Source organism: Heterodontus francisci, chromosome 1 (genome assembly GCF_036365525.1).
Source record: "Heterodontus francisci isolate sHetFra1 chromosome 1, sHetFra1.hap1, whole genome shotgun sequence".
NCBI lineage: Eukaryota > Metazoa > Chordata > Chondrichthyes > Heterodontiformes > Heterodontidae > Heterodontus > Heterodontus francisci.
The window spans coordinates 284,671,501-284,694,119 of NC_090371.1; the positions used below are offsets into that span (position 1 = coordinate 284,671,501).

General features: G+C 43.6%; 1 protein-coding gene across 2 annotated transcripts in view; it reads right to left on the reverse strand.

Moving 5' to 3' along the window:
* LOC137377455 (protein phosphatase 3 catalytic subunit alpha) overlaps positions 1-22,619 on the reverse strand; it is a 310,308-nt gene that overhangs the window by 155,123 nt on the left and 132,566 nt on the right. For both annotated transcript variants that reach the window (XM_068047049.1, XM_068047038.1), the window contains exon 2: positions 21,888-22,088. In XM_068047049.1, coding sequence (XP_067903150.1) covers positions 21,888-22,088 — 201 coding nt within the window. The remainder of the gene's footprint in view (positions 1-21,887; positions 22,089-22,619) is intronic.

Consider the following 22,619-nt stretch of genomic DNA (forward strand, 5'->3'; position numbering starts at 1 on the left):
TTGGGGATCCTGCCATCTTCCATGTGGCTCACATGGCCAAGCCATCTCAAGCGCCGCTGGCTCCGCAAGGTGTATATGCTGGGGATGTTGGTCGCCTCGAGGACTTCTGCGTTGGAGATATGGTCCTGCCACCTGATGCCAAGGATTCTCCGGAGGCAGCGAAGATGGAATGAGTTCAGACGCCTCTCTTGGCTGACATACGTTGTCCAGGCCTCGCTGCCGTAGAGCAAGGTACTGAGGACACAGGCTTTTGTGTTCCGTATCAGTGCGCCATTTTCCCACACCCTCTTGGCCAGTCTGGACAGAGCAGTGGAAGCCTTTCCCATGCACTTGTTGATTTCTGCATCAAGAGACAGGTTACTGGTGACAGTTGAGCCTAGGTAGGTGAACACTTGAACCACTTCCAGAGCGTGGTCGCCAATATTGATGGATGGAGCATTTCTGACGTCCTGTCCCATGATGTTCATCTTCTTAAGGCTGATGGTTAGGTCACGGGATAATGACCATGTTTTTGTGATGTTGATTGAGGAATATATATTAGCCAGGATGTCAGGGATAGCTAAATAATGCCATCTTATGCACCCACCTGAGAGAGAAGGCAGGGCCTTGGTTTAATGTCTCATCTGAAAGATGGCACTTCTGACGGTTCAGCACTTCCTCAGCACTGCACTGGAGTGTCAGCTTGAATTTTTATGCAGAAGACCTGGAGTGGGACTGGAACCCAAAACCTTGAGACTCAGAGGCATGAGAGTACTATCCACTGAGGCACAGCTCAGTCCAATCCACTTAAACACATACTTTAAAAGGACAGCAATATAGTTCTTAAGCATCCTTTTGCTGCTTTCCCTCTCCAGTACAGGCATCACATAAAAATCAAGAACACAAGAAGCAGAGTAGAAGTAGACCATACGGCCCATCGAGCCTGCTCCACCATTCAATACAATCATGGCTGATCTTGGGCTTCAATTCCACTTTCCTGCCCACTCCCCATATTCTTCGATTCTCTGACACTCCAGAAATCTGTCTACCCAAGCCTTAAATGTATTCAATGATGGAGCATCCACAACCCTCTGCGGCAGAGAATTCCAAAGATTCGCAGCCCTTTGAGTGAAGTAATTCCTCCTCATCTCAGTCCTGAATGATTGGCCCCTTATCCTGAGACTGTGTCCCTGTGTTTTAGATTCCCCAACCAGCAGAAACAATCTCTCAGCATCTACTCTATCCAGCACCTTCAGAAACTTGTATGTTTCAATCTTATTCTTCTAAACTCCAGAGAATACAAGTACAAAAACTTGTAGATTTTAAATCGACTAATGGCAACTCTCTGGAGAGATGCCATCATTTCAAACCAGAATTGATGACTTTCCACTAAGCCTCAGTCTCAGCACTCCCATTTCTCATCACCAAGCCATTAAGACATACTCACAACGAATCATAAAAATTTACAGCACTGACGGAGGCCAAATGTACAACTTCTAAAACTAGTATTTGTATTTCATTTGAAAAAAAGATAGATGTGAATTTCTGAAGGACTGTGAAGATGGAGGCTATCTCAATACCAGTTACTGCCAACTTGCATTCCTGAATCTCATAGCTAAAGGGAACTTGGGTTTAGAAATATTCAGCTATGGAAAGTATAGCCACAAAACCGTGAAAGATAGAAAGTCAAAATACTCAACACACAGTGTTCCAAAACACAGTTAATGAATAGCAATATACAGGAGCTATTACAGCCAATTACATTTTGATTAATTACTGCTAACAAATGCTGACATGGAGAGGCACAGATGCTCACCACAGAGCCTCCAGGCCATCAGTAAAAGGTTAAATCAATGTTCCCATTAAGTAATAGATACCAACATATTTTGGTATCTGTGTTAGGACTTAATCACCAATGAGGCAACCACCATTCCAAAGCCCTAAGTCAAAAGATTCAAAGAGAATTAACTGGAAAATAGGAAATACAAGTAAGACAGGACTTGCTTCAAGAGCAGTCATAAGGCTGCAGGTTGGATTCTTTTTTTTAAATTCATTCCTGGGATGTGGGCGTCACTGGCTAGGCCAGCATTTATTGTCCATCAATAATTGCCTTTGAGAAGATGGTGGTGAACCGCTTTTGCGAACCGCTGCAGTGCATGTGGTGTAGGTACACCCACAGTGCTGTTTAGGGAGGGAGTTCCAGGATTTTGACCCAGCGACAGTGAAGGAACTGTGATATAGTTACAAGTCAGGATGATGTGTAGCGTGGAGGGGAACTTGCAGGTGGTGGTGTTCCCATGCATCTGCTGTCCTTGTCCTTCCTGTACAGCATACAGGAAAATAAATTGGAGAGGCCCGAGCACTGGAGCTGAATCATCCTGGTTTAAATGTTGCATTACTCTGCAATTTACCATTCTCTGTACGAAGGCAATAATGACACCTCTGTGTCAGCCAATAATTTGGAAGCAGGATGGGATTTATTGCAGGACTCGCAGTGGTCGGTCTATTTAACACCAAAGTCTATTTACTCAGCAGTCTATTTAAAATGCATACAACACCAAACAGTCTATGTTGATTAAAAGGTCCCTACAAATTACAGCAAACAGAAATCATGACTGAAACTACAGCAAAGTCTCCCAATGAAAGCAGAGTGATTTCTCCAACAAAATGCATTCAGTGGAGGATAGTTACAGAATACAAGTTACGTTGTTAAAATCAATCCCAGTCACTTCCAGCAGTGCGGTCTCCAGGCATGACTGAAGGGGGAATTACCCAATCCTCTCATGACAACTACATGGTCACTTTTACTTTCCTGGTGCTTTGTCATTCTGCAAGTTAGCAACAGGCCTGGTCCAGACTATTAAGACCAAACACAGAGTAACAACTGTTGCTGAAAGAGACAATGCATTCGAAAGCTATGGATCAATGCAGGCTGCTGGGTGACAGAAAGCACTGGTATGAAGTGAACACACAATTCTTGCATAGTCCTGGAGCATATAATTTGTAAATCTTGAAAATAGCACTCCACACTGTGTATCTGCAAAGTCAGAGTTCCTCAACCCTTTTGGTTTAGAATACCAGCCTTATCAATGCAACCAAGCATTCCTCTATACTACAGTAACCACACTTCAAACAGCACTCTGGAACATTCACAGGTCAGGAAAGATGCTATATAAAAGAGAATCTATCCTTTGCGACCTTCAGGGAAGGAAACAGATTTTTTTTCTTTACTGTTGTCACAGCACAGTAGCTGAACTGAGCACACACCACTCACCAGGAAAGCCTCATTATCAAGGTCAGTCATCGATTGGCTTGGAACCATAATTATTCCAGTGTCCATCCATCAAATAGCAACACCAACATTACAATCCCTTAGATGGTGGGTGACAGTGTGTTCTCTTCTCATATTCCTTTGCATGCTTGCTGTGCAAAGGAAAGGGAATTGTACATTTCCAAGACTAACAAGCTCAGACTACACCACTGTCACAGGAGAAGTCTTTTCCATTAAACTAACATCTCTGTGTATGCATGAGGCATCTCCTGTCATGGATGATGACTATGTTTGAACTGATCCTCCTCCTTCATTTACCAAAGAATCATACAGCATAGGAGGCGGCCATTTGGCCCAGCGTATCTATGCTAAATCTTTGAAAGAGTTATCCAGTTGATCCCACTCCCCCTATTTCTCCACTGTAGTGCAAAATCTTTCTTTTCAAGTATTTAGCCAATTCCTTTTCGCAAGTTACTACTGAATCTGCTTCCACCTAGGGTCGGCAATATGTCCGTACACGAACATCAATGTCTGTGGTAAAAAAAATTTGGAGGTCCTTGATAACTTTAAATACCTTGCTGCAAGCCTCAAAGAGGGTGCTAGCGGTGTCGATTTCTGTCCAGTCGGTTCCCAATGCCACCTCCCATTCAACTATACATCACACTACCTTTCTTTCTTCCTCCCTCTTCCAGCCGAGTCTGTGTGAACCGACACTGCCTGACCCGCAGGTACGGCCTAAAAACGTGTCGCCACTGCTTCAGACAATATGCCAAAGCCATCAGCTTAGTCAAGGTAAAGGAGCGGCTCCCAGCCGGAGGATCGGGGCCCGGCACAACGGAGCATGTGTCGATGCGCTCCTCCCGAGCGGCGGTGGGGGGATGGAGGAGTGTGGGGGACAGCATCAATGAGCACTGCCAGGCATGTACCACTCAGCTGGAGGAACTGAGATATCTCTGGCACCGATTGGGCATCGCAAACTTCCTTCTCAGATATGTAGGTGAGGGAATGAGATTATGCCTAAAACATACAATCCAATTATGCACTGAAGACAAATTATTTCTACACAGTTCATACAGACTTTCTTCTTGAGGTATGCATTATATTTGTAGTCAGCTCTGCACAAAAAATGAATACGTTGAGCTCATTCCAGCTAGTGAGCTGTGTCTTGGTGTGGCCACTACATAATTTGACTACATTTAAGTATTGTTTTGGTTAAATTGTCAGTACTGTGGAAATGTAGTTGAACTTTTCAGTCGCTACTGAGACCAAAATGCTGCAGCAAAATGCATTTTAGTAGCGTGCAATGTTGAGGACGTCTGTATTTAAAAAGATCTTGATCAAAAAATTTCATCTCACTTAAGTGACAGAAAGAATACGTTCTCCAATGTCTTTAATGTGGCTGACAGTAGATTTTCTTGGAGTTGAGTAGTGAATAATTCGTAAATAATGTTGCAACATAAAGCATTAAAACCTTTTTATTCTATATGAAGCAAGTGCGCAATGTTGAAGATTTGGTAATCTGTAGTTAAATTCTTGCAGATTATTTTACATGACCTGTGAATAAGTGAATGTCTTGATATTTCCACTTTTACACCATTGGTAAATTGTGACCATTTTTTCCCTGTTGTGATTCAGCATGGATATCGATTAGCATGAGGTTGGCTATACAATTTATATACAGATTAAGTGCCCCCATGTTCGTGGTTGAGGCAATAATTTTGTCAAACGTTCACGGTGGTGCCTCTCCCCTTTCTGACAGCACAAACCAGATCATAACTCTGTGTAATACCTATTTCCTAATCTTGCCCTCTGGTTCTTTTGCCAATTAACTTAAAACTGTGTCCTCTGGTTACTGACCCTCCTGCCACATGGAAACAGAGTAAATGAGAATCCATCAAAACCATTCATGATTTTGAACGCCTTTATCAAATGTTTCATTTGTTCTGCCACGTTGACTTCAAGTGATGTTCTACAACTGGACCCAAGCTTTTACTCACACAAACAGCCGAGACTGACTTACACCAAGTGGATAACATCTTAGCTCCAGATAATTCAGCTGGGAAAAGGAATCCCTGGACGACCAAGGTTTGTTTCAACCTTCCATAAAACCGCAGCTTAGGAAATCAGCTGAGCAGAACCAGATTGCTTCCTCCATTTTTATCGCACTTCACTGGATTTGCTTAGAGTGTCTGCTACCAAGAGAAATATGGAACAGAATAACTCCCACTACATGCACTTTCACTTGTGTGCACAAAGGACTTTTACCTAAAGGCTGTAAACATCCTATTTTGTTGATTTGCTCCCTTAGTACCACACTTTAGGAAGGATTTCAAGGTCTTGGAAAGGATGCAGAGGAGATTTACTAGAATGGTACCAGAGATGAGGGACTAGTTATGTGGAGAGACTGGAGAAGCTGGGATTGTTCTCCTTAAATCAATCAGAGAAAGTTTGAGGAGATGGAATAGAGGCAGTCGAAATTGTGAAGGATTTTAATATAGGGAGAAACTGTTTCCACTGGCAGGAAAGTCAGTGACCAGTCACAGATTTAAGGTCATTGGCAAAAAAAATCAAGAGATATGAGATTTTTTAAAAATGCAGCGAGTTGTTGTGATCTGGAACGCGCTGCCTGAAAGGGCAGTGGAAGCAGATTCAATATAACTTTCAAAAGGGAAAATTGGGTTTATAAGCATGAAGGAGACTTGAATTCTAGTGAAAGAGCCCTGGCTGGGTGGGTTGGAGGAGTGCGCGGGGCATTGGGACCGATTAGATAGTTCTTTCGAAGAGCTGGCACAGGCACTACGGCTGAAAGATTTTATGATTCACTGCCCATACTTCAACTTCGCTATAGAAATGCAAGTCTTTCTTTATGTCTAGCTCTACAGAGGTTTGCTTGCGGCTAGTCTGAGCCCCAGTGAATATCCTGGAAATCACTATGCTTTGAAATCAGTTTGTCCTTGGGAGCAGCAGAAAGATAAGTTGCAGAACAGAAAGGAAGAAGTGAACTGTCTCCCAACTCAATCTGTAAAACCCATCGCAGTTTAACAAAAGGCAGCTGAGGAGTCACATTGTACAGGAATCATAGAAATCTTGTCCTTTAATTTTCCTTACCCATATTTAGGTCCAAACTCCTTAAATTGCCAGAATCCCAGTAGAAATAAGCAGCACAGCAACTAGGCCTCTGTTTTACCGAGATGGAGAGCACACATTCCACTCCCATTAAGACTCTTCACTGATGACTAGGTTGCTTTATTTGCCAACACCAAGTTGCACATAACAGCCATTTAAAATAAAATAAAATGTGCAAACCATCAACTCGATCACAGCATGCATCAGTGACTGAATCATCAGTGAACCCGTTACACGGCACTGTTTACATCATTTAAAGGAATTACCAGAATCAGCCTGAGGGAACTTTGATCGCAAAGGCTTCATTAACAATTTCCCATCAATAAACAAAGAACAAACTTTCATTTCTACAGCACTTTCACACTTTAGAAAGATCCAAAGCTCTTTACAAACAATTAAGTATTTTTGAAGTACAGTCACTGTTGTAGGAAAAATGGCAATGTGCACAGCAAGATCCCGCAGGCAGCAATGAGATAAATGACCACATTTTGTAACCCAGACTCGAGAGACCAGAGCTAAGATTCAAATCTCATATCCAATGAAAACTGATTACTTCACTGAATTTGTAACTTTTATCCTCAATTCACCTCAGAACATAACTCCATCTTATGGCTGCAACCCCTGACAGCCTTATATCCCTTAATCCTACTCAGTCTCCAGCTTTTTATGCATTAACCTCCTCCCCTTCTGTCACCCCACCATCCAAGGACACAGCTTTCAATCACCTCAGCACGACTTTCTGTAATTCTCTCTGTAAATCCCTCTGGTTTTCTCTCCAACTTCTCAAACCCATTCTTTCAACTAGGCATTTGGTCATTCTGCCTAACCAGCCACTTTGGCACAATGTGTTTTTTATATTCTTTCATGGGATGTAGGCATTGCTGGCAAAACCAGCATTTGTTTTGCATCCCTAACTGCCCTTGAGGTGGTGGTGGTGAGCTGCCTTCTTGAACTGCTGCAGTCCTTGGGGATGTAGGTACACCCACAGTGCTGTTATGAACAGAGTTCCAGGATTTTGACCCAGTGACAGTGAAGGAACGGCGATATAGTTCCAAGTCAGGATGGTGTATGGCTTGGAGGGGAACTTGCAGGTGGTGGTGTTCCCATGCACCTGCTGCCCTTGTCCTTCTAGGTGGTAAAGGTCACAGGTTTGGAAGTTGCTGTTGAAGAAGCTTTGGTGCGTTGCCGCAGTGCATCTTGAAGATGGCACACACTGCTTCCACTGTGCGTCGGTGGTGGAGGGAGTGAACGTTGAAGGTGGTGGATGGGGGTGCCAATCAAATGGCCTGTTTTGTCCTGGATGGTGTCAAGCTTCCTGAGTTGTTGTCTGCATGGATGCAGCTACAAGTGGAGAGTATTCCATCACACTCCTGACTTGTGCCTTGTAGATGGTGGACAGGCTTTGGGGAATCAGGAGATGAGTTACTCGCCGCAGGATTCCTAACCTCTGACCTGTTCTTGTAGCCGCAGTATTTACATGGTTGGTCCAGTTAAGTTTCTGGTCATTGGTAACCCTCAGGATGTTGATGTTTACTGATTAAAATTCATTCTCAGGATGTCGCTGGCAAGGCAGACATTTATTGCCCACCCCTAGTTGCCCTGAGATGATGGTAGAGAACTGCCTTCTTGATGCAACAGTTTTGATACAACTGAGTGGTTTGCAAGGTATGTGCAGGGAAGAGTTAAGAGTCAACCATGTTGGTGTGGGACTGGAATCAGAGGCCCAGAACGGGTCTGGGCAGCAGGTTCCTTTCCCCAAAAGGAACATTAGTGATCTAGTTGGATTTTTATTTTGTTCCAATCCAACAGCTTCACGGTCAGTTTGTTTTGACAGTGATGATCACAGCCCCCGCTCCTATCAGAGTAGATAACATCAATATTATGTTACATTTATTAGTTGACTTCCTGCCAATGGCCGCTTTCAAGCTATTATTTTAGTTCAAGATTCCAGAGGCAACATAAGCTGCTTTATTAGTCTTTTAAAATCAGATTTCATAGCCCTGATTTCAGCATCTGCCTGTGTGTGTTCATGCGCTTAAATCTTCTCCAACCCCATATGCTCTCAGTGACCAGAAGCGCCTGCATCCACCTTGCTATTACCTGTCTCCAGCCCTGCCTCAACTCAGCTATTACTGAATCCCTTGTCCATGCCTTTATTACCTCTAGATTTGACTATTCCAATGCTCTCCTGGCAGGTGATCAACTTGCACCCTTCAAAAACTTCAGCTCATGCATAATTCTGCTGCTTGCACCTTAAATCATATCAAGTCATCACCTCTGCGCTCGCTGACCTACACTGGTTTCCTGGCAACACGAAGATTTTTAAATTCTCATCCATTTTTTCAAATTCCTCCATGGCCTCACCCTCCCTATCTCTGTAACCTCTTCCAGCCCCACAATCCTTCAAGTTATCTGAGCTCTTCCAATTCTGGCCTCTTGAGAATTGCCAATTTCCATCGCACCACAACTGGCAGCTATGCCCTCAACTGTCTCGGCCCTCAGCTCTGGAATTCTCTCTCTTAACCCTTCCATCTCACTTACCTCCTTTAAGATGTTTCTTAAAACCTACCTCTTGGAGCACATAATCCAGGCTGACATTCCAATGCAGTACTGAAGGAATGCTGCACTACCAGAGGTGCTGCCCTTCAGTGGAGATGTTAAACCAAGGCCCCATCTGCCCTCTCAGGTGGATGGTAAAGATCCCTCGTCACTACTCGAAGAGGAGCAGGCTAGTTCTCCCTGGTCAATATTTATCTCTCAATCAACATCACTGAACAGGTCATTGTCACACTGTTTGTGGGAGCCTGATGTGAACAATTTGGCTGACACAGTTCCTGCACTACACCAGTGACTACACTTCAAAAAGCAAGTGTTTCATTGGCTGAGAGGCATTTTGGGGTGTCCTATGGTCGCTACACAAATGCAACTTTTTTATTTCAGATTCCAATCCAAGAGCAACAGAGTACGAATCTGTAAAAAATGAAAAATGTATTCCGCTTCGCACTGACTGGGAGAAAAATAATCACATGAGATTGAACAGCACAATTTCAACTTTACTATTGTAAATACTTGCTGGAACACACCGCTTTGCCCTTCTAGGCCAGGGCAGCTATAATAAATGAACACTTGCCAAACACAAACCATACTGCTCATCCTGAATATATATACACACATTTTCATGTGTTTATATCTGTCAGAAACAAATTGGCTTGATTGCAAACTCATACAGGATGGGAAGAAAGTTAAAGAATTCTCAAGGTGCAATGCACAACATCGGTGTACAATTATCCACGCACATTTGGCCATCTGGTATTTCAAGAATTGAAATATCTGGAATATGAGAAGTGAAATCCTCCTCCTCCCCCTCTACCAGGTCTTGACAACTCTTGCAGGTGATGAGGACTCAGCAGGATTAATGGGGCCTCAAAGTGGCAGATTATAGTGTTTCTCTAGCACTCCAATTAAACTTCTCGGCATATCTTACAGATATTACCATCTCCTAAGAGATGTCATGAAGTTCTACCCAGGAAAAGGCAAGTCAGCCATATTTCCAGAGAACAGGAGATGGCAGAAAAAACACCATTAGGGATGCCTTCAAGAAAGATGGGAAAGAAAATCAGGGTTACAAGGCAAAATATAATCTCAGCACCCAGCCCATTAATGTGAATTGTTTAATCTCGAAGCGAGATGGAAACAGAATCAGTGGGAACTTTCAAAAGAGAATTGGATAAATACTTGAAGGGGAGAGAATTTTATTTTAATTCATTCATAAGATTGTGGGTGTCACTGGAAAAGCCAGCATTTATTGCCCATCCCTAATTGCTTTCGAAAAGGTGGTGGTGAGCTGCAGTCTTAAATACAACTGAATCACTTGATAAGCCACTTCAGAGGGTAGTTAAGAGTCAACCACATCGTTGTGGGTCTGGAGTCACACGTAGGCCAGACCGAGCAGATTTCCTTCCCTAAAAGGGCATTTGTGAACCAGATGGGTTTTTGCAACAATCCGGTGGTTTTATGGCCACCATTACTGATACTAGCTTTTTATTCCAGATTTATTTAATTAACTCAATTTAAATTCCCAGTCAGATGTGAACTCATGCAGTTCCAGATCGTTAGTCCATTATGCTATCATTCTCAGGGATACTGGGAAAGAGCGGGGGAGTGCGACTAATTGGATAGCTCTTTCAAAGAGCTGGCACAGACACAATGGGCCGAATAGAATCCTACAGCACAGAAGGAGGCTACGAATGTCTAACTATTGCCATCGGGAAAATTGTTGCATTTGACGGCAAAACAATGAACTGCATTTAAACGTAATTCATCAGATGTGAAGCACGCTGGGATGTTCTCAGGACATGATACGGTGCAACATAAATACAAGCTTTTTCATTAATTACAGCTTGGTAGCCACCAGATCAATAAAACTCAGTGATGGAAACTCACTAAGAATCCATATTGAATTTCATCTGCATTAACAGCCAGAACACAATGAAGGGAGAAAGGGGGGGGGGGGGGGGGTGCAAGAGGGTGAGGGGAGAGGGGGGGGAGTGCAAGAGGGTGGGGTGGAGGGGGGGAGTGCAAGAGGGTGGGGTGGAGGGGGGGAGTGCAAGAGGGTGGGGTGGAGGGGGGAAGTGAAGAGGGTGGGGTGGAGGGGGGGAGTGAAGAGGGTGAGGGGGGTGAGGGGGGGAGTGAAGAGGGTGAGGGGGGGAGTGAAGAGGGTGAGGGGGGAGTGAAGAGGGTGAGGGGGGGAGTGAAGAAGGTGAGGGGGGGAGTGAAGAAGGTGAGGGGGGGAGTGAAGAAGGTGAGGGGGGGAGTGAAGAAGGTGAGGGGGGGAGTGAAGAGGGTGAGGGGGGGAGTGAAGAGGGTGAGGGGGGGAGTGAAGAGGGTGAGGGGGGGAGTGAAGAGGGTGAGGGGGGGAGTGAAGAGGGTGAGGGGGGGAGTGAAGAGGGTGAGGGGGGGAGTGAAGAGGGTGAGGGGGGAGTGAAGAGGGTGAGGGGGGGAGTGAAGAGGGTGAGGGGGGGAGTGAAGAGGGTGAGGGGGGGAGTGAAGAGGGTGAGGGGGGGAGTGAAGAGGGTGAGGGGGGGAGTGAAGAGGGTGAGGGGGGGAGTGAAGAGGGTGAGGGGGGAGTGAAGAGGGTGAGGGGGGGAGTGAAGAGGGTGAGGGGGGGAGTGAAGAGGGTGAGGGGGGGAGTGAAGAGGGTGAGGGGGGGAGTGAAGAGGGTGAGGGGGGGAGTGAAGAGGGTGAGGGGGGGAGTGAAGAGGGTGAGGGGGGGAGTGAAGAGGGTGAGGGGGGGAGTGAAGAGGGTGAGGGGGGGAGTGAAGAGGGTGAGGGGGGGAGTGAAGAGGGTGAGGGGGGGAGTGAAGAGGGTGAACTCTCTTCATAGGACAGCCCGCTCATCCCAACCTCACTGCACTCCCTCTAAGACAAGTATATCCTTCCTTGGAAAAGGAGACCAAATCTGCACATAGTACTCCAGGTGTGATTGCACCAAGGTCCTATACTATTATACTGTGACTTCTTCACTCTTGTACTCCAATCCCTTTGTAATAAAAGCCAACATACCATCTTCTTTCCTAATTGCTTACCTTATCTGCATGTTAACATTCTGTACAAGGATACCCAGGTCCCTCTCAATACCAACATTCCCCAGTCTCTCATTTAAAATATATTCTGCTTTTCTATTTTTCCTATCAAAGTGGATAACTTCACATATCTGCATGTTATATTCTAACTGTCTCATTCTTTCTCACTCACTCATGTCTATATCTCTTTTCAGTCTCCTCACTGCTTACTTTCCCACCTAACTTAGTAGTGTCAGCAAACCTGGATGCATTACACGCTGTAATTTTCCACCACCTCCCTCCCCTCCGCATCGAAGTCATTGACATAGATTGTAAATAGCTGAGGTTCCAGCACTGATCGTTGCAGTACCCCGGTAGTTACAACCTGCCATCCTGTAAGTGTCCCATTTATTCCTAGTCTGTTTCTGTCCTTATACCAACCCTCAATCCATACCAATAAATTACTGACTGAATGGTGGAATGAGGAGCTGAACAGCCGACATTCTCATATCTTCCTATATGGACTGTTGGGAGGTTGCAGATTTATGAACACTTTATAAGACAGATTTCCAATTTAATTGGACTTAGCTAAAGGTAAAAATCCCTCCCAAGTAAGTACAGAATATGCACAAAAAGCCTTCTTCCTCCTGGGATTGACTGGAATATGGGAAAGCGTACGACACAGTTCCTCAAAGCTACAGGCGGGAGAAAGGAAGGTAAACAGGTTGGCATGGTCACACCAGCAATTGCTCAATGTTAATACCGTTAACCTGCATTAAGTATAAAAGTTCAGTCTCCAATGAAAATTGAAGCATCCAGTGCTTGCTGGAGATGGAAGAATGATGTTAATCCCTGCTCCAGCTTATTGGAATGGCCTGAGATTCTAGGGCAGTTTCTCTCAAAAGAGGCCATTCAAATGCACGCGGCATCGCTCATGTCACAAAAGGTGAAATTACTTTTTCTTTCATTCTTCGCGATGTGGACAACACTGGCAGGGACACACTCATTGACCACCCCAAATACTCAAAGGAGGGAGTGAGGCTTATTTTACAGAACATTCAAGAGGCAACCACATATTATGGGGCTGGAGTCACGTAGGCCAGATTGGGTAGGACGCGAGTGAACCAGATGGGTAGTTATGGCAGCATGAAAACCTTGTTAGTCCAAAAATTAGCAGATTTATTAAGCTCAATTTCACAATTTGCCACGTTGGATTTGAGCTCCTGACCTCCAGGCTGCTGAGCTGGTGCCATACACATTTTCAGAAATATTTAAAACATTAGCTGTGCACAGTGACAACAAATGATTGGATATCACAGCACATGGTGGGAGATTTTCTATCTGTACAATGAAAATATCTACAGCTGCCTGATCACATTTTGCACTGTTCCTCATTCTGCAGGCAAGGCTAATCTGAAATCGGTTTACATTTCTACTGGTGACCATGTGGGAACGCCAACAGTCCATGTAGATCCATAGGAATATGCAGGCTATTCAGCCCCTTGAGCCTGTTCCTACCAACTGACCGCACCATGGCTCATCTGTACCTCAACTCATTTATCCACCATTGAATCAATCCCTTTAAACCCTTAGCTGACAAAAATCTCACTTAGTCTAACATCTTTTGGAAGAAAAGAGTTCCAGATTTCCATTAGCCTGTGTGAAAAAAAAATGCTTCTGGATTTCACGCCCACTTATGCTACCTTATTCTGGATTTTCCCACCAGTGAAAATTGTTTATTTGTATCTACCCTACTGAATCCCTTAATTATTTTTCAAGACTTCAATAAGATCATCTCTCAAGGAAATCAAAAACAAGTTTATACAATCTGTCTTCAGCTTAACCCTTCTATTTTTCTAGTGAATCTGCGCTGCACACCCTCTCCAAGGCTTATATTTTTCCTGAGATTCTGTGCCTAAAACTCAATGCTGTTCTCCACATGGGGTCTGACCAAGGCTCTGTACAACTGATCCAAGCACATTCAAAATCCTGGAACTCCCTAACAGCACTGTGGGTGTTGTTACAACACATGGACTGCAGTGATTCAAGTAGGCAGCTCACCACCATCTCCCTGAGGACGATTAGGGATAAGTAATAAATGCCAGCCTCGCCAGTGACACCCACATCCCATGAATGAATAAAGTGCCCAAATTTATCCAAGCTACACACAGCAAGGTCTCAAACAGCAAACAAGATAAATGACCAGTTAATGTGTCTATGGTGGTAAATGACCAGTTAAATGTGTCTGTGGTGGTAAATGACCAGTTAAATGTGACTGTGGTGGCGTTGTTGAGGGAGGAATGTTAGCAAGGACTCTATGCTCATCTTCTATTTTCACCTGAAAAGGCAGCCAGAACCTTGATGTAACAGCTCATCTGAAAGATGGTGCCCCCAACAATGCAGCATTCCCTCAGTACTACACAGAAGTGTCAGCAGATTATGTACTCACGACTTCGAATGGGGCTTTAAACCCATTGCCGACTCTACAGCAAGAGTGTCCACAAGAAAACAAGTTGACAATGAACAGATCATATGGAAATCAGCAGAATGCAACACTAAAATTCATTTTAAATGCCAGAGTCCATTAGAATGGAATCAAAACAAATACTCAGCATTTTGGCAGATAGTCAGTCAGTTAAATTCAAGGTGGAACAGCTTGGAAAATACTTCTTTGAAGAAAATTATCCTGAACCAATATCACTACCAAATCAAAGCAACTCCCTCAGATTTAGTCCTGGTCACGCGAAAGAGATTTCAGAGCTCTAAAAGGTTGAAAAACAAATTCCCTCAACTGCATACATTTGCGAGGCATGTTAACAGGGGACAGCAGATTAATCAGGGCATAAAAGATTGGTTAACTGCTGTGATAGCCATCAGTATATTCAAAGAAATGAAAACTTCTAAATTCTGTACTATTGCTCCTGGAACGAAGACATTATTGCACAAACCTGAATTAGTACTTCAACCTTTCTGCATCTTGAAGTAAATTATTAAGCTATAATTTATCAAATGCTTTATTTCATACTGTGTCCTTGTAAATCTAGTAGGTCAGGCAACAGATTGAAAAACACAGCTCAAAGCCACTGGTCTATTCACGACATTACACCACCCTATGTGTCCACCATCTGTTAAAAGCTCTTGCGTGGGCAGCATGCAGATTATTATCCTTGAGAAAAGAAAACTAAGCAGATGCAAAGAAATTCTGGCCCGGCACTCAAATATCTTGATTATTATCTCTTGAGATTTTTCAATAAAAGAAAATGAGATACAACATGCCCAAGAAAGGAATCAGCATCTGTCCAAAAGCACATAAAATGTATTAAAAATGTCCCATTTTGGTTATATCACACTTAGCCTGAAGTGTTAGTAGATTCTGCTTGGTAGAACTTTGCCATTTTTATTAAGTTTTGGAAATGTAATACTCAAAAATGGATCAGTTGCAAATTTACCACTGGGAGTATTTGCCTTAATAGAAAGCAAATAAGAGCTACCTTTGGGAAACTTCCTCATATCCTTGCACCTAACAAACGATAGATTCCCACTCTATTATTCAAACAATAGCAGAACTCATGACCCCCAGGATTAGCCCAGTATTATTGGGTTATATGTAGAGTAGCTTAGTATTTATGGCACTGGACTAGCAACCCAAAAGTCCTGAATTCAAGTCCCACCTTTGGCAAACTGTGAAACTGAATTTGATATATCATAGAATAATACAGCACAGGAGGCCATTCAGCCCATCGTGCATGTGCCAGCTCTTTGTACAACAATCCAATTATTTCGCTCCCTTGCTCTTTCCCCATACCACTGTAACTTTTCTCCTTTCAAGTATTTATCACAATTCCCTTTGAAAGTTATTACTGAATCTGCTTCCATCACCTTACAGGCAATGTGTGCTAGATCACAACAACTCACTCCGTAAAAAAAAAAGTTTCCTCATGCCAACTGTTGCTTTTGCCAATCACCTTAAATACGCATCCCTCCTGCCAATGCAAACAGTTCCACATTATTTACTCTATCAAAACCATTCATCGAACCTCCTCTTAACCTTCTCTGCTCTAAGGAGAACAGTTGCTGAATGGTTTTAAATCTAATATTTCATGTGCTGGCCCCAGTCATTGAAACTGCCTGATTATAAAACTAACTGGTTCACTAACTCCAGGAAAGAGAACCCGTCACCTTTACCTGGTCTATCCTCTGTGATCTACAGGCCTAGCATTGTAAAGCAGAGAAGTTATGTTAAACTTGCTTGGAATTTGAGATAGGCCACACCTGGAGAAATGTGAACAGTTCTTCATATTATAAAAAGGATATATAGGCACTAGAGAAGGCGCAAAAATGATTTACAAGAAAGACACCAGGGCTGAGGATACGACTATTAGGAAAGACTAAACAAACTAGGGCTCTTTTCTCTAGAGAAGACTGAGGGGTAACCGCATCGAGATGTTTAAAATTATGAAGTGTAGGATAATATAGACGCACAGAAGATGTTTCCGCTTGTGGGGAGCCAAAGCCAGGGGTCATAAATATAAATATAAGATAGTCACTAATAAATCCAATAGAGAATTTCTGGGAAGAAGGGGTTATCTTACGAGGAATGTTTGGACAGGTTGGGCATGTATCCATTGGAGTTTAGAAGTGTTTAGAAGAATGAGGGGACTTGAGAAGGTTAATGCTGAGAGGATGTTTCCTGTTATGAGACACTAGAATCAGGGGACACAGTTTAAAAATAAAGAGTCTCCATTTAAGATGGAGATGAGGAGAAATTTTTGCTCTGAGGATCTTTGGGCTGTGGAATTCTCTTCCCCGGGGAGCAGCGGAGGCTGGGTCATTGAATATTTTTAAGGCAAGAGTTAGATTCTTGATTGACAAGAGAGTCAAAGGGTACAGGGGTAGATAGGAAAGAAGAGTTGAGGCCACAACCAGATCAGCCATGATCTTATCAAATGACGGAGCAGGCTCGAGGGGCCGAATGGCCTACTCCTGCTCCTAATTTGTTTGTTTGTATGTAGAATTCAGAGAATTTACCAAGAGTGGTGAGAATGTGGAACTCGACACCAGAGAGTGGTTGAGGCAAATAGCATAGACAGATGCATTTAAGGGGAAGCTGGAGAAACATAGAAAATAGCAGCAGGCCATTCGGCCCTTCGAGCCTGCTCTGCCATTCATTGTGATCATGGCTGATCATCCAACTCAGTAGCCTATTCCCGCTTTCGCCCCATGCCCTTTGATCCCTTTAAATCCAAGTGCTATATCTAACTCCTTCTTGAAAACATAGTGTTTTGGCCTCAAATGCTTTCTGTGGTAGCGAATTCCACAGGTTCACCACTCTCTGGGTGAAGAAATTTCTCCTCATCTCAGTCCTGAAAGATTTACCCCGTATCCTTAGACTATGACCCCTGGTTCTGGACTCCCCCACCATCGGGAACATCCTTCCTGCATCTACCCTGTCAAATCCTGTTAGAATTTTATAGGTTTCTATGAGATCCCCCTCACTCGTCTGAGCTCCAGTGAATACAATCCTAACTGACTCAATCTCTCCTCACAAGTCAGTTCTGTCATCTCAGGAATCAGTCTGGTAAACCTTCGCTGCACTTCCTCTATAGCAAGAACATCCGTCCTCAGATAAACACATGAAGAAAGAAACAGAAGGATATGCTGATCGGTTTAGATAAAGAGGGATGGGAGGAAGTTCACATGGAGAATAAACCCCAGCACGGACCCATTGGGCCAAGCAGTCTGTTTGTGCTGTAAATATGTAATTCTATGTCGTGAATATTGTCCATCGCTCATATTGGCAACACAGTTTTCTGCAAAGCTGGCGTCACCTGACGTAGCATCATTAGTCTTTTATGATAAGTACAAGCTGCTTTGCAAGTGCATAATCACCAGAGCTAGTGGAACAGGTTCGAGACTCGTGAAGGTCTCTTGATTCTTTAGATGATGGTGAGAAAATGCTTGAGAGTATTTCACCCAAAGTCTATAAATTCTCCAATTCATGCATATCCTCCTGAACCTAATCCAGTCCTTGGATCTGAGAATTCCTATAAATATAAACCAGAACCTCACTCAAGTCCTCTACCATTTCCCTGAAAATTTATAGGTTGCATTTCATCTGGCATACAGGGCAAATTCAGTGAGGGTGCGTTACTGCCATGGAGCGTTGTGCGGCAGGGGTGCAGGTGGAGATAGGAATTGAAACTCCAACCCAGATTCTCCGACTCTCACTTGTCAATAGAGAAGCTCAATTCTGAGATGCAGTCTTACTTAATTTGCCCTCATGTTCCCTGTAGATATTTACCTCCTCGTAAAAAAGGCTTTAATGAATTTTGGCATATGTGACAGATTCCCCAGTGAAAGATTTTACGTGCGTGAGAGGAATTAATTTAACAGTACTGCAATTCCTCCAATATTTCTCTAACGCCCCACCTTGGCATCAGCTGAGAATATCTCTTTGGCTTCATCTCATTGGCATCTACAGTCTAGTTTTTAAACATCTGACCTCTACCAATAGTCCCTTTGGTTCTCAACTAAAATATGATTCTCAAAGCTGGTTACTTTGGCTGCATCTTTTAAAATTCTGTTCAATTTAAACAGTTTCAGAGACTTCTATTTGACCGTGGATCAAAAATCTGTCTAACTCGAGCTTAATATACTGCATTAATATAGTCCACTGCGGCTCACCACCACCTTCACAGGGCAATTAGGGATGGGCAACAAATGCTGGCTTTGCCAGCAATGCCCACATCCCACAACTGAATAAACAAAGTGCTCTGGGATATCACAAGGATGCGAAGGGCACTATATAAATGCAAGTCTGTTTATTCTCTTTGTCTAGTCCATACCATCCCATGTTCTACAGCGAGAATTATTCAGAGGAATCTATCTTTAAGAAAAACACAAATAAATGGCAGGATATGAAATGTAATTATGCGGGAATTAAACACTCACCTTCTATCTTTGAAACTATCTGTGAGCAGCAGAGGCACACTGCTGCACTCTTTCCACCCATACATAGTTTGAGCTGAGATTAATTGGCCTCAGACTGCTTGTAAAATATCTAATTAGTCAACTTTATTCTAACAGAAAATTAGAAGCAACACAGTGGGCCATCTACAATCAATCTTTTAAATTTTTCACACTGGTTGCAGCTATACACTTTCAAGACATTCCACACTCCATACTGAACCACACATTCCCAGCTGGAGTTATACTGTTCACCTTCCATCATTTCTAGGAGCACACAGAGGAATGACGCAAGACATGCAACTTAACTGTTTGACCAGACACCAGGCATTGCTGCAAACAAATCAAAGCTCCACCACAGCTGTGGGCAGTCAAGTTACACAGAAGTTACAGTCATTCGGCCCAACTCTTCCGTGCTGGTCTTTAAGCTCTACACATCTCTTCCCATTTTACCAGCATATCCTATTTCTTTTCCCCTCATATGTTGATCCAGCTTCCCCTTAAATGTATCGATACTATTCACCTCAACCACTCCCCGTGGTGGCGAGTTCCACATTCTCACCACTCTCTGGGTAAAGAGGTTTTTCCTGAATTCCCTATTGGATTTATGGGTGATTGTCTTATTTATGGACCCTCGTTCTGATCTCCTCCGCGAGTGGAAACATCTTCTCTATGTCTACCCTATCAAACCCTTTGATAATTTTAAAGACCTCCATTAGGCCACTCCTCCGACTCTATTTTCGAGGGAAAAGAGCCCCAGCCTGTTCAATCTTTCCTGACAGTTTTGGTATCATCCTTGTGAATCTTTTTTGCACCATCTCCAGTGTCTCTACATCCTTTTTCTAATGTGGAGACCAGAATTGTTCACAGAACTCCAAGTGTGGTCTGACCACTTACATAACATGCAAACATATGGGATTAACAGATAGGAACAGACCAGCTGGCTCCCTGAGCCTGCCCAGATCGTGATGGCCAGGACAGTCTGATCCTGCCATTAACACTACAATTAATACCCCTACAGTGAAGTGAGAAACAAATAGCTTAACAAAATCACTATGCAACACAGGTCCAGCCCAAACCACTTCTGCAAACAGAGGGACACCACGTTCAACAGATTGAAATGTCCAGTTTGAAATCCAAAACCTACATTGGTTCCCAATCCAGCAACACCTCCTTGATTTTAAATTCCCATCCTTGTTTCCAAACCCCTCCATGGCCTCACCCCTCCCTATCTCCGTAATCTCCTCCAGCCTGACAACCTTCTGAGATCTCTGCACTCCTCCAATTCTGGCCTCTAGCACATCCCTGATTTTAATTGCTCCACCATTGGCGGCCGTGCCTTCAGCTGCTTTGGTCCCAAGCTCCTAAACCTCTCCACTTCTTTACCTCTCTATCGTCATTTAAGATGCTCCTTAAAACCCACCTTCATCTGTCCCAATATCTCCTTATGTGGCTTGGGAGTCAAATTCTTCTTGATCCTTAACATTTCACTAAGTTAAAAGTACTACGAAGTTGCAAGTTGTTGTACCAGCATTTGTTGCTGACAACTGACAAAATTTGCTGATTTTGGCCATTCAGAAATTTGGCCATTGTTCTGCCACAGCCAGACAGACGCTTTCCTCACCAGTTCACTCCTCCAAGACCAATATTCATTTAACAGTGTGTGTTCAAATCTAAAGTAGCTTTTCATTTAAACATATTCAACAGCAATTTTTTCTTCTGTTTCTGGAAAACAAGAGTCTGGAATTCACCTCCCCTCATCCCCGGCTCCCTTTTTGGTCCTGCAGTCTCTCATACTTGTGGCTGGGACATCGGAAGATCCATTACCTTTCCTTCATCAATTCTAGTTTCACAAGTCATATGACAGCACAATAATTACAATCAAAAGCAAATCACCGCAAATGCTGGAAATCTGAAATAAAAGCAAAAAAATGCTGGAAATACTCAGCAGGTCGGGCAGCATCTGTGGAGAGAGAAACAGAGTTAACGTTTCATGTTCTAATGAAAGGTCACAGACCTGAAACATCGACTCGGTTTATCTCAACACAGATGCAGGCAATCCTGCTGAGTATTTCCAGCATTTTCTCTTTTTATTAAACAATAGACCATTGCCTTACTCTCCAATACTGCCTTTCTGTGGGAGCCGGCACAGCTACAGAAAGGGGAAATCAGATGTCGCGGTGATTAACGCCCACTGGAAGATAGAGTTACCTCGGCGCTACAGCACCAGAACTCTACAATTGTCAAGCCTTTTTCATTGATTACTCTACTCAGAAGGTCTCAGCAGGTAAGACTCTCTCCTCAGAGTCAGAAGATTTGGGATCAAGTCCCACTCCAGTGACTTAAGCTCATAATTCAGTGTTAGAAAGGCAGTACTAAAGAAGTGCTGCTCTGTCGGAGGTGCTGTCTTTTGAAACAAAGCTAGGTCCCATCTGCCCTCTACGGTGGACGTAAATAATCGCATGGCACTATTCTGAAGAGGAGCAGGGGAGTTCTACCTTGTGTCCTGGGCCAACATTTATCCCCAACCAACATCACAAATTGGGTGCCATGTTTCCTACTTTACAACAGTTACTGCACTTCAAAAGGTATGTCATTGGTTATAAAGTGCTTTGGGGCATCCTGAGGTTGTGAAAGGTGCTACAGAAATGCAAGTTCTTTTCCTGCGTCTAGCTACGGAGGTACCATCAGGGCATCCAGTAAACCATCAAAGAAAATGCCAAAAGAAAAAACACCTCATTTGAAAACTCAAAGCTACGCATCGTCACATAAACTGCTCACAACCTTCAGGTTGTACAGTCTACGGAAACCCGAGAATTGGCCAAGATGTACTATTCAACGCCGAGAATGGTGCAGTTCAGGTGCAGCAGTTAACAGCGAGGATAATGGCTTCACCTAGTATAGTGTGGTGCCATTTACAACATTCAACACAAACCAGACAGTGAAGATAAACTAACATCCTTAATACTCTCAAAATAACTCACCTGTGACTGGTGCTTCAATGTCTAGCATAGTCTTCTCTTGACGAAGAATGGATGCTCCTTCTGTTATAATCCGCATTGCGACAGTCTCCTCCACTCGGCCTTCTTTAGTAAGATGACCCTTGAGCACATCCACACGAGGCTTCCCATCATGGTCAAAGACCTCCTTAATCGTCAACCGGTGGCTCGGAGGGAAGGGAACGGCTGTGGGGAAAAGGAAAAAGTCATCACCATGTGTCGCAAGAAACTGCTAAACTTTCAGATCAGCAACTCAACCAGTTTTCAACCAATAATTGTAATGTTTTAATTATTTTTGAAGCACTATTTACTAAACATTTACTGAATAAAATGTTTCTGCAAGACCCCCTCCCCACCCTTCACATTAAAACCATGTAATTTCATGTCAGTGGTGGCTCAGTGGGTTAGCCCTCTCGCCTCTGAGACAAGAGGTTATGGGTATAAGTCCCACCCCAGAGAGTGGAAGCATAAAATCCAGGCTGACATTCTCATTGCAGTACTGAGGGATCAGTTGCATGTTAATGCAAGTGGTCTTTCTTTCAATGGGAGCAGGAGGAGGAGGAATGATCAATAAGTTGCACTGGGAGTTCAGTGATTCAGATCAATAGATATTACATTCTCTTTGCAGAAGAAACGTGCTTGAAACTACTGACACAAGGCTCTCTACTACATCGATCTGACACAGAAAGGCAGCTGCCTGAGCCGAGATAGAGAGAG